The sequence below is a fragment of the Nuphar pumila genome, chromosome 5 (genome assembly GCF_984573655.1).
Source record: "Nuphar pumila chromosome 5, dmNupPumi1.hap1.1, whole genome shotgun sequence".
Classification (NCBI taxonomy): Eukaryota; Viridiplantae; Streptophyta; class Magnoliopsida; order Nymphaeales; family Nymphaeaceae; genus Nuphar; species Nuphar pumila.
In genome coordinates, this window is record NC_143253.1 from 54698538 (window position 1) to 54712077 (window position 13540).

Consider the following 13540-nt stretch of genomic DNA (forward strand, 5'->3'; position numbering starts at 1 on the left):
GAATACGGATGTCATATACCGGCCATAATAGCATTATCACAGTTAACAATGTGCCATCACCAATCAGCCCAAAATCAGAGAGAGAGAGAGACAGAGAGAGTCTTTGTATAATCAGGGATGATGATGATAAGCAATACCAATAATCTAGGTCTAGGGTTTGAAGTCAAGTTCGCACGCTATCAAGTCACCATCAAACAGCATAATGGCAAGAATCAAATTAACAGCATCTGCCTTTTCCCCCCCCCCATCCCCATTATGGGCAGATTTCACAATTTGCTCCAATCAAAAGGCGCCATAGCTGGGACACCTAGCAAATTCCTTGTTTTTTTTTTCGTTAGTTAGGCCCCTCCCCAACCACACATTGGCAAACCTCAGGGTTGGTAAAATCTTTCAAGTTCCCCCTGATCACCAGAGAGTACACCCAGCTTCGACCTTAGAATCGAGGTGCACCTTCCATGGGTTTGAACCGTTTAGCCATCGAGTCAGAGCGCTTATGGGCACCCGGCCACTACTTTCTAGAACTGCCTGTGGGCTATTTTCTTACAAAACACAAACTTCCCGACAACCCAACTCATTACACAAAACGCTGCAAGACAACCTGATTCATTGCGCCAGAACATTGCACGACTGAAACAAGTGACAAATGGGTTGATCCCAGAGAATCATCAGACAGCAAATCACCAAGCTGATCAATGATAAAAAGACCTAACAAGATCTGTCAACCTTGTATTTGAAACCGTAGATTCCACTATTTTCTACGCAAATGGCATGCATAACCAAATCAAGCAACCTACCATTCATGGGAAGTACTGAATGATCATCATCATCACAACGAAAGCAATAGATACCCTTATGAATGCGAAAAAAATACCACACCACGTAGCAGTCAAGCATGTGAAATCTGTAACATACATGTAAATGACACAAGTACTGAATGATTACGAAACTATAGCAAACTACCATTCATGGGAAGTTAAAGCTGAACATCAACCAGGGGAATGAAACAATCCTTTTCCTGAAGGGATCGTCATCACCTGGTTCAGTGATTGTGCAGCATACCACCCTGTGACTTAATCCAATAACAGTGATTGTGCAACATCAACCAGGGGAATAAAACAAACCTTGATTAAAAAAAGCAAAAAAGTTTAAAAACCCCCAAAACAGAGCACACTGTGTGGCGACTATTTGGGGCCGATGTCCTTCAGAGCACAGATTTGTTCCTCCCCCATAGCAGACATCACAGTCACGACCAAATCCTTCCCTTCACCAAATCCATCTTTAATCTGTGAAGTGCAGCACAAAAAACTATCAATGTCACAAATATCAGTGAGGCTATTTCTCACGATATTATAGGTTTGGTGATAAATCTCAGGGCTTAAAAAATATAAAGAATACCAAAAATAAGAAAATATCATGTTTAGACAAAAAATACATAAATAATAAAAAAAATGTAAAAAATGTAAATGAAAGAAGAAAAACATATTTAAAATGTAAAAAAATAAATAAAACCAGTAAAACTAATTGATATTATCATGATAATTGGTGATATTTTCAAAATATCACAATATTTTGCCTATATTATCATTTGCTAAATTTATAGTGATAATATCGTGATATTTTGAAAATATCACCGATATATGTTACTATGAAAGCTATTCAGCACACAGTAAATGGAAACTTCCTTTGAGATCATGGCACAACCAAGTAATCCCACAATATCTTTTTTGTTTTGAGAATCAGACGTGGTACCTAAAACAATGACTTGACAGACTAAATTCAGACAAAACAAGCTAATTAATATTGCAAAGAGCAGCCCATAACCCAAGAGTTACACTTGCATCCATGCACCAAGCATAATCCTAAGCTCATTGAAGAACTATATACAGATTAGCATTCACCTCCTATATTTTCGAAATAAATAACCAAAGAACCAAGTTCATGGAAGAACATAATACAATAGGCAGCACCAGCCTTCCCAACAATGCGGGAGCCCAGGATCTAGGGCGAGTTCCAGCAATATAAATGCCAACTGATTGCAACCTATGTCATATGGATATGTCTGGGATTACAGTGAAATGGCCATTTTTATGAAGTTTTTTATTTGACTTGTATATAAGGGGACACAATACTGGGCCAGAATGGAGTATCCATATCACATAGATAGCAACACAACAACAAAAACCGATTGTATCAATCTTGAATGCACAGATCTCTGAACATCTGACAAGGAAACACGATCTGTTGGAATGACCAGAAGGTCCCAAAGCAATGATCATTGTTGAAAATATCATATTGAAATTGTCTTGGTCAGAAAAACCTTAGCAATATTTGAAAAGAGTTGCTTTTGGAGGTAGAGCTCTTATATAGGCATTAAGGTAGTACACAAATTTCAACTGTATTTTATAACTGTTTTATTCGGTAGCCAGTTGGGATGTCAGAATCAATGTTGTAAGTATCGTACAATACCTATCGTAACTATGAGTAAAATCAATACGATACACACCCGCATTGTGATACAAGTGTGAAGCATATTTGTATTGAGTGTATTGTACGATACACCTTCGACGCACTTTAAAAAGAGTCGAATCACATTTTTTATTTGTTGGGTTTTAAAGACCTCTTGAGGAATGACTTCTTCATTTGTGTATAGGTCATTAGAGGGGCATCCATGCACCCTAGGAGTCGTGAGAGCGATTTGGGAAATGATTTGTGCACAAGGGAGAGGGATTTTGTGGTTTGCTCAAGTAAGAATGCATTTCTACAATTTTTCACGTGGGTTAAGGTAAAAGAATCATTTTCTTTGCTTCTTATTGAGTTTTTTTGTGGAAGATGGCATCAGATGATCCAACAAGGCAATGGGGCACTCAAGAAGTGAGTGAAAACCAATTAAAAATCGAGTGCAACTACTGCAATTCATCATTATTTCTGTGTTATGATTTTTTTAAAACTGTCTGATTTTCCCGATTATTTTTATTTTTTAAAAATTTTGAAAATTTTTATTAAAAGTTATGATTTTTATGATACGATACAATATGTATCTTTTTTTGGGCCCGACCGATACGGGTAACGATACGGTACTTGCAACCTTGTTCAGGATGTTTAGGCCATGCTATCTTGACCATGGAAATGCGAAATTCACAATAAATTCAATTTTCATCAGCCTGTTTTTAACATGCCATGTCCTATTCTAAGCACTCCAATCCAAGAAAACACTCTTAAGCCATCCCTCCTCGTCACATAGCATAGAAGCACAACATTATAAGGTTAAATAGCATAGATACTTGCAAATGGGCAGAATTGCACTGTCCACTGTAGATTGTTAAAAGAAAATATGCAGTTGTGAAACCATTACCTATCAACGAACCAGCAAATTTGGCCCCCTACTTATTTATATTTAAAAATACACACACACACCATGTCTGCAGCTCAGGGACATATTTTATGGATTATCACATGAAATTGGCCTTACCAATGACAGTGCATGCATGCCATGTAGCAATTTGGCAAAATGCAGGACAAAGGACATATCTTATATTTATTATCAGAACTAATATTGTATATAATACAAATATGATATATTATGTCAGTCACAAACTCCAATTTTTCTCCCATAACATGGCCCCATATATATTATTCTTAGTGGATAACTCCACCAAATATCCATATCCCATATCTTATAGCTGCACTACATGACAATAGAAGACTGCAAATTCCTAAATTGCACTATATAAACCTAAATTCATTGGGAAACAAACCATCAGATTGACAATCACAAAATTAAATCCATAATGAACAACAAAATCAAGATACATCACCTAAGTCACAGGGACTCAGCAAAGCAGGTGCCGCACCCTCTTCAACACAACACGGGTGCGCGTGCGGGTGCAGCACCCGGTGCGGTCAACGACGACCCTGGGTGTGGCCAACACACCCAAGGTCGTTTTCGCCTAATTTTTTAACGTAAAAAAAAAAACTGGTGCCCGATCAAAATAGGCTGCGAAAGAGGATTAGGGCAAATTTTTTTTGCCCTAATCCTCTCCTCTCCCGCGCAGCTCCGCTCTCTCGCTCGCCTCCTCTCCTCCTGACGTCTCGCAGGGGAGCCCTGTAATGAAATATGCAGAAATAAGTACAATGTCCTACAATGGACATTCACACAGAAAACAAAGAACAAGTCCAAAATGGACATACACAAAAGCCAACAATGGCTTGCAAACATAAAATCTTATAAATGCAAGAAAGGGCTTCAAGAAGCCATATTGTACAAAGGGAGAAACCCCACTTATTTATAGGCAAGGAGCAGTGTGAGAGAGGAAGAAAAGAAAGAGAGAGAGAGAGAGACCACATTGGGAGGCCCAACAAGGTGTCGTTGGGCTCCCAAAGGTCACAGTTGTGACCATTAGGGGCCCAACGACTCTTAGTTGTGACCCCCAATGTGAATGCATTTCAAAAAAGGAAAAACAAAAAATAAAAGAAAGAAAAAGGAAAAATAAGAAAAGAAGAAAAAATATAAAAATGACTACAATGCCCCTATTGGGCAGAATTACAAGAATACCCTTATCGGGTATGATTGGATATATATATATCCCCTGACGACCCAACAAGAGAGCGAGAGGGTACCTGCGATGAGGGAGAGGAGGAGGTGGCGCTGGGCTTGTTAAAATACATGTAATCAATATATATATTGATTACATGTATTTTAACAAGCCCAGTGCCACCTCCTCCTCTCCCTCATCGCAGGTACCCTCTCGCTCTCTTGTTGAGTCGGCAGGGGAGGGGCCGAGCCCCCCTGCTCCCTCTCGCTCTCTTGTTGGGTCGGCAGGGGAGGGGTCAAGCCCCCTCTGGTCCCTCTCACTTTCTTGTTGGGTAGGCAGGGGAGGGGCCGAGCCCCCCTCCCTACTCTCTCTCGCTCTCTTGTTGGGTCGGCAGGGGAGGGGCCGAGCCCCTCCTGCTCCCTCTCGCTCTCTTGTTGGGCCGAGCCCCTCCCCCGCGAGCCCCATCCCTGCTCCCTTTGATTTCAGGGGAGGGGCCGAGCCCCCCTCCCTGCTGCCTCTGATTTCAGGGGAGGGGCTTCGACAATGGAGGGGCAGAGCCCCCCACCCTGCTCACTATGATTTCAGGGGAGGCCCCTCCCCGTTTTCGACAGGGGAGGGGCCGAGCCCATCCCAAGAAAAAATTTCTTCCAGGGGGTGCTGCCCTCCTACGACCCCCCCGCCCGCTGAACGCACAACGGGACCCCCGCCGAGGGGGGGGAGCCCCCGACCCCCCAATAAGGGCAAAAACCTTGAATCAGGCTCCACAACTCATCATTGGACTCGATATTATAAATCTTGATTGTCTGCATAATTGATTTTAATATAATTTTTTTTGTGTTTTCAGGACAAAAAATGACGGATAAAGAGAAAGGACTTGTGTCATCTTCATCCCCACATATGAGTTCTGCTGCTAGTTTTGTTGATAGTTATAGTGGAAGTGATGATGTAGGGCCACTATGGGTACACGTAGATAATCTTGCAAAAACTGGAGAAGGAGGTGGTGGAAACAAGAGATTTTGATGCAAGCTCTGTGAAAAAGATTTTGTTGGGTCTTACATAAGAGTGAAGACTCATTTGTTGAAGATACCACGACATGACATTTCAGGATGCAGAAAAGTTGATGAGGTAATGCGAAGACAATAAAAAAAATACAAGAAGAATATGAGAAGAGAAAGATAATGAGTGATTCTTGTGCAATTAGTGTGTCATTTGGAACCCACCAAGAAGATGTTGAAAAAAAAAAAGTCATTGTAAGAGGTAGAGGAACGATACAAGCATCATTCAATACATATGGAAGGGGGGATATGGATAGAAAAGTAGGGAGGTATTTTTATTCTAGTTCACTCCCATTTAATGCGGCTAGAAATCCTTATTAGAAGGATTTAGTAACATTTTGACAAATTGTAATTTGAGTGACTATGTGCCTCCAAGCTAAAAAAAATACGAACCACACTTCTTGCAGAAGAGAGGGCAAATATGGAGAGGTTGCTGAAGATTAAAAAATATTCATGGGAGCAAAATGGAGTTTCTATTATTTCTGATGGATGGACAGATATTCAAAGGCGTCCACTGATCAATTTCATTGCTTATTCGCTTAGTGACTCAATATTCTTGAAAGCAGTTGACGCATCTAGAGAATATGAAAATGCAGAGTATTTAAAGGGGTTGTTTATAGAAGTCATAAAAGAAGTGGGTGATCAGAAAGTTGTACAAATCATTACAGACAATGCTTCAGTTTATAAAAGTGCAGCGTTGAGTTTGGAGAGTGAGTACCCTCATATTTTTTGGACTCCCTATGTAGCACACAGCTTAAATCTGACCCTAAAGAGCATCTGCAACCCTAAAGAAGAAGAAAAATCACAAGCATATGCTTTGTGTTCATGGATTGAAGATTTAAAAAGAAATGTCAAAAGCATTAGGAATTTTGTTGTTAACCACCATCGTGCTAATGTTATATTTAATAAGCATTCTGACCTGAAATTGTTGAAGGTCGCTGAAACACGTTTTGCGTCCATCATTGTGATGGTGAAGATGATTAAAAAAGTGAAGAATGTTTTGGTTAACATGGTGACTGATGAAAATTGGACATTCTATCATGTTGATGATGATATCAAGGCTCAAGAAATTAAGAAATTCATTCTTGATTATGAGTTTTGAGACAGAGTGGCATACTTCCTTCAACTTACGCAACCTATTTGGGAAAATGTTAAGAGAAGTTGATAAGGATGAGCCCATGCTTCACAAAGTTTATGAAATGTGGGATAATATGATTGAAAAAATACAAGCTATAGTTTTCAAGCATGAAGAAAAAAATCCTGCATTTGATGATTCAGAATTCTTTAACCATATTCATTCAATGTTAGTCAAAAGATGGGATAAAAACAACACTCCTTTGCATTGCATGACACATTCTCTTAATCCAAAATATTATGCAAATAAGTGGCGGGCAGGTGGTATTGGTCGTGTCCCTCCAAATTTAGACCCAGAGCTATCAAGACATAGAAATATGTGTACGACAAGACTTTTTCCAGAAGCATATCTTCTATATCAAGTCACACAAGAGTTTGGAAAATTTTCATCTTCGAGATTATCTGGACCGACATTATTCGCGAGAGAGGAGGATAATATAGATCCTATCACATGGTGGTCAATATTTGGATCAGAAACAACCTCTTCTCCAACGTCTTGCATTAAGATTGCTATCACAACATGCTAGTTGATCTTGTTGTGAAAGAAATTGCAGCACATATTCTCAAATCCACAACATGAAGAAAAACAAACTCACCAGCAAGCGTGCAGAGAATTTAGTATATGTTCATTCAAATCTTCGATTACTTTCGTGAACCAATGATAAATACAGGTACTAATTTGCTCTCTTAGTTATTTGATTATTTCTTAATTTTTCATTTAAATATACTTGTATTGTATTTAACATTTTCAAATTAAGTTTGTAACGCAGACAAGGAACATCCAAATTTTGGGATGTAAACCCAGAAGAGTGTGACTTCGAGGGAGAGCATGATTTGAACATGACAAACATGGATTTAGCTGAGCCCAGTATTCCTTCTAATGATCCATTTGATGATAAAGAAGAAAATTATTAAGAACCATTACTTCATCGTCATATATATTGTAGGATATACTTTTGGTGTGTAATTTAGTTCTTTTTTGTTTTACTTATTTGATTGATATTTAGGTTGATATATTGCATGCATGCTGAATGATATTATGACAATGTTAACTGTTAAAACTTCAAAATTATATATATATATATATATATATATATAATTTTTTACATTTTTGCTTTGTCGCACCCAAGGTTTTTTAAAGTGCCGCACCCCCGCACCCATGTGGCATAGAACATCACAAAAAGATTATGAATCAGGCCATCCACACAAACTGATTATAACACACGCATGAACTTAGCCCTACAACATGAAATGCATACACAAACAGCAGTGCAGAAAACACCACTTTTAACAGGGCCATGGTGGTGAGACTGTGACATCAATGACTGCAACTTTCTGAGAGGAGAACCGTCCAGGAACTGAAATACCAACTAATTCAGACTACCTGAAAAAGCAAATCCTTGTAATGTTCCAAGGATAAAGATTACGGATAAAGATGAGAGAGAAGAGTTTTTTCTCTTTCAAAAAACATAGCAAATAAGGTATAAATGAACTTTAGTTTCTAAAAATAAGGTAATTATGATTGGTACTTTTAGAACATAGCACTAAAAAATTATTGCTAAAAGACAAAGTTTCAGAATAGAAAGTGAACAGATAAATCCACTGACATGTGTTAAAAGAGGAACCATATAATCCGTCATCGAGGTGAACCAGCCAGCTTAGACCAAAGTAGATTGTTAACTACAAAAGCCAATTTAGATATGCTCTTTTTCCCTTTTTTTGCTTTCCAAAATACTACAAAAGGCCCGTGAATCCTAATTTATTTCTAATAAAGAAAAAGAATCTGCTTGGATATTGGACATGACAAGAGGAAGTAAATGAAAATGGATTAAACCATCCATGACCACATGAATGGCTTAACCAGCCATGATCTCATAATAAAAATAAAAAATGATGAACTAAATTTTCCTATAGCTCATTTGGCACCCTGTGGAGAAGTCATTGTATAATTGCTAACTGCTATGTGCAACTAAAATGGAGTAGGAAATCAAGCTACTCTTCCAGCATAGAAGAAGGAGGTGATTACTAGTGATATATAAAAATAAAACATTAACATTAGAAATAGAAAACAAAATGCCCAGAAAATGCAAAATAAATTGCATACTACAATTACCGATATCACGCTTCCAGAAACCAAGAAACAATAAAAAACCATCACTAGATCAACGACCAACCTGAACAAGCAGAGACTCATCAGTTGGGAGTCTCAGATCATCCTTGGTGTTTCCATTTTCAGTCAAAAGACTCACCTGTTAGTTTTGACAAATTTGTCAAACAGAAGTCAGTAAGTAATGCAGTTCACTAAATAGTAGATATCTTGAAGAGGGGAAAAGTAACTTACAAAACCATCTTCAGAGATGTCAATCAACTGATAGTCAGTACGATTAACATGAGGAACCTTTGGCAGCATATGAAAAGATGTGGTGTCAAAATCCATTCAAAGACCAATTGTGATCAGAGGGGAAACCTCAAAGAGGAACGTTAAAAGATCTTACATCACAGTTATGGGAAGAAGGGACAATATCTTCAAGCTTTTTCCCATTGAAAATGTCAATCGCCACAAAGTGACATTTAGCATGACCATGCTTGCCAGTTTTGGAGGTCGAGACTTCCACAACCTGTTGAAAATGCCATCATGTAAAATACCTGGAAAATGCACTCTTAAAAAAACATTCACAGAAGAAACGTCAAACCAGCAAACTACATTGGTGAGCAATTTGCGTAAGGCACAAGCAGCGTAACATGTGATCTATGCAGCTAACTTGCCTTCATATTCATTCTTAACGAAGATATTAAAAGCACTAATCATTGAACCTATATCAGTTGTTAACTGCTTCACGTGTTTAATTGAGATAGCTTCTCAAAAACTTAAATAAAAAAACGGCATAATTAAGAACGCACAAATGGTTAAGACACCGTCATATTTTTGATGACTCAATCAAGTAGGATGAAAAGCAGGAGGAAGAAAGAAAGGAAAATAAAAACATAAGGCTAGCAAGGACAACTCCCTAAACTGCAACCAAATCCATTATCCAACTAATCAACCAGGTAATCTGTCAATGACATTTACTAGTTGCGTTGAATTCCAAAGACACTAAGGCTCTGTTTGGGAATCGGTGTTGGAGAGGAGACGAGAGGGGTGAAGGGAGTGGAGAAGGAAATTGGTGATGAGAGTGGAGTTGTCAACTACATCGGTGCCAGGAATTTGTTGAACAATGTCCATTACTCCCATCTCCCTTCCTATTTCCCAAAATACCGAGCTTCCAGATATAATGAGGGCCCCATCTCCACCTCCACCTCCCAAACAGAGTCTAATTTCCCTCACAAGGATTTACGGAATTAAGTCACAATATCAGGTATTTTCCATATTCGTTTCTTATTGTTCTGTTAAAGAAAATAACCCACAAGCACAGAACCAAATATCCGGAAGAACCAACAACCTACAAAAAATCTCAATGAATTTGTGGTCTCCTATTTGATCCACCAAAACAACGGAAACCTATCAGTTCGTCAGTAGCCACGCATTCAAAGAGGCTTATTTGTCAAAATGAAGGCTGACACAAAACACGATCTATTCCCAATTTTTCGGAAAAAAAAAAACACTTCTTGCAATTATTATGAGAAGAATGCAAGAGAACCAAACACAAAATGCCTAAATGCATCGACTTCCGCAAACGTGCATAATTCAAACAAAAAAAAATTGGGTTACACCAAGCATGGGAAAACCAAAAAATCGTTATATATACTCAAAATGAAAACATGTAGCAAATCGTTTTCCATATCCATAACCGCACAAAACCACCTTCAATTACAATAAAAAAAAGACCACTGCTAATCCGCACTCAACAAACTCCTAAAACAACAGGTGAAAAACAGAAACACCACCCCCTCCTCCCCGCCCCGGGGAATTCGATAACGAAATCCAAATCGAACAACACTCGGATCGATCAAATGCGACGAAGAATGTAGAGCTTCCGATCGCATCGTGTAAACGGAGAATCGACGAAAGCGGAAACATAGAGAGCGAAAAGCATCACCTTGCAGGGACGGTTCTTGATGACGATGTATCCGTTCTTACGAATGGTGCCGGCTTGCTGAGGGTAGGTCTTCGATGCTCCCGCATCGGCCTTCGACTCGAAGTGGTGCTCCTCGTCCGACATGATAACTCGGGCAACAGAGAGAGAGAGTGAGACGATGAAGAAGAATAAGCGCCGGACTAGGAGGAAGAGAGACGGGAGTGGAGCGAACCAGGAGGACTCAATTTATACCGTCGCCTGGACGTGCGCCTCAGCCACTCTGGGTTTTAACTCGAACCGAGAAACGCGTCGCGTCCGGAAACCGTTTCAGCCGTCCGATTAAAGAACGAATGGGATGCTCCCCTCCGTAAGAGATGCGAGAGAGTTGGTGGCACGAGATACCATACCACGACGTGCTTGACCTAGCATATTACGGTTATTAGCGTGGTTGATTTTCTGAATATGTCGCGATATTTTGTGACTATTTATTGATATTTATACTTTTATCAGCAAGCCATGAAAATTTGATTTATATATATTTTTATTTTTATTTTTATTTTAAGTTAAAAAAAATCATAGCACAACAAGTACTAGTGAGTGAGCACAATAAGCCAAGCTTGAACAAGGCAATCACGGTTGAGCTTAGGCTCCCCCCAACAATGTAGTTGTGTCTGCCCGCGAGGGCTCCCCTTAATGGTAGGGCCGACTTGTGAATGTCATCAAGTTGAGATGAGACATTACAAGCTCGAAACCCAAGAGTGGCGTCCCTGGCTATATACTTGCCGGTGGTCAGGGAAGACCTTAAGGGTTTTTTCTATCTACGGGAGTCCGGGGGTTTTATTTTAGATTATCCAAAAAATAAATAAAAAGCAATGTAGTTGTGTTTAAAAGACATGACACAATGTGTGGATATGCTCATGATGTAGCGTGTTTCTAACGCTGCGTAGATACTAGATATTTTAGTTCTGTTTATTACTATTTATTTATAAGCACATTTTTATATCGGATAGTTTCTCACTGCAGTGTTACTTTGACCTAATATTTCATATCCGGTGCTATTCTTTCCTAATTTTTTTTTATACTAAACATAGTTTTCCTGATAATAATCAAACAAATGTTCTAGAAGTCTTTTCCTGATAATAATGAATTTGCGTCCAATTATCTTTCGTTTCGGATGAAGTTTGTCCGAATTTGGGTAGGATCCATGATAAATATATTTAGGTTTGTTTGGTCTGGTTTGGATCCAAATCAGCATTTAGAAATTTAAAAAAAGTGAGCCCATCTTTAAATTAGAGGCAAAAGATTGTCCTAAATGAAATTCTCATGAATTGTAAGCTGCCGATTTTCAGTCTCAAAAATGAAATCTTATGTTAAATTAGACGTGATAAAACTTTCTAATATACTAAATAAATCATGCCACCACCCAGGTGGTATCCCGTGGGGTAAGCGGGGTCTTGTGCAAAGCTGAAGGCCCAGGTTCGAATCCCTCTGACACATGGGGCTTAAGAGATATCTGGTAGGAGTCTGCCTAACCCCAGCTTGCTTATCAAAATAAAATAAAAAATCATGCTAAACACATTTATCATTTGGTGGCTAGATTTATGCAAACAACAGTGTTTGCATATGGTATCATAGTAAAGAACCACCATATATTTTCTTAGGGTGGAGCCCACGACCACCCTGCCTTACGTGACCCACCTTTGAAATTTTCTCTATATTAAAACCACCTTTTATTGTGATAGTTTCATAATTTTGGTGTCCCCTTTCAGAATAAATTGGGTGTCGTCTAAAGACTCTGCACCCCAGAAAAAAACACTCCACGATATTTTGAGCCCTTCTTAAATTAGGTATGAACAAAACGGAGACAATTACTCCACGATATTTTGAGTCTCTTGGGAGTTGCAGTAATGCTTTTCTAGGCCACCGTTGGATCCACGCCAAACTTCTGCTGGTGGTGTTTGGGTCCGAGAGGTAGACTTACATCAAGTCCGGGCGTGCTTTCCACTAGGAGTGGCCATCTTGCTAGGTGCTCAAGGGGTTGTCAGGTACCCGGCCCGTATCAGGTCGGGCTTGAGCTGCATTTTGCAGCCCAGGCCCGAATCAAGTCAGGCTGTGCCTGTCTGGATTGAATAATCGGGTCAGACCACGTGTAATTTACACATGGTCCGACAGGCCCAGCCTGAGCCCAAGTATAACTGAGTCGCGCTTGAGCCAAGACATGGGTCGGGCCTGTCTGGCCCTTATCAGGCCAGGCCAGTCCCATAGGCCACCCCTACTTTCCACCACAAGTTGTACAAGGCGGTCCAAATCCTAGAGGAGATCCAGGGAGTGTTAAGTGAGCTGACTATGTGACACAGCCAATCAGATGACAGCATTCCATGTGGGCCCCATGTGATGCTGTCATGCGATTGGCCAGTTTCACATAGCCGGTCACATAAGCGCTCCCTCGATCCCAACAATCCAAATCCAGACATTACCTTCACCATACTGACATTTCGACTTTGGAATGGGGATTCCATCCCAACCCAGATAAACCTGGGTTTGGATATCCTCCAATATCTGGAATTTTGCGTTTCAGAGAGTTCCCAGATTCCAACAAAAATGGAAAGCAACCAAACATCCTGGACTTTGCAAAGCAACCTCACGAATCGGATATCCAAATATTGAACAAGATGGCTTTATTGGAATTCTATTTACATCGGTGTTCCAAGTCTACGTATCCAATCACCCACAAGGGCTGATCTTATCTGATAGGGGAGACTTGTGAAAGTCACCAAGCTGATGGGACGTTACAAGTTAGAAA

The 13540-nt window shown here is 39.6% G+C and overlaps 1 protein-coding gene across 1 annotated transcript; it reads right to left on the reverse strand.

Annotated features, from left to right (window-relative positions):
• Positions 1-826: 826 nt before the first annotated feature.
• Positions 827-10973, reverse strand: LOC149837621 (eukaryotic translation initiation factor 5A). Its single transcript, XM_090006151.1, has 5 exons — positions 10759-10973; positions 9217-9339; positions 9063-9119; positions 8896-8970; positions 827-1283 (listed from the first exon to the last, which is right to left on the reverse strand). The coding sequence occupies exons 1-5, from the start codon at positions 10879-10881 to the stop codon at positions 1182-1184; spliced, it is 480 nt and encodes a 159-aa protein (XP_089862277.1). The 5' UTR covers positions 10882-10973; the 3' UTR covers positions 827-1181.
• Positions 10974-13540: the final 2567 nt, after the last annotated feature.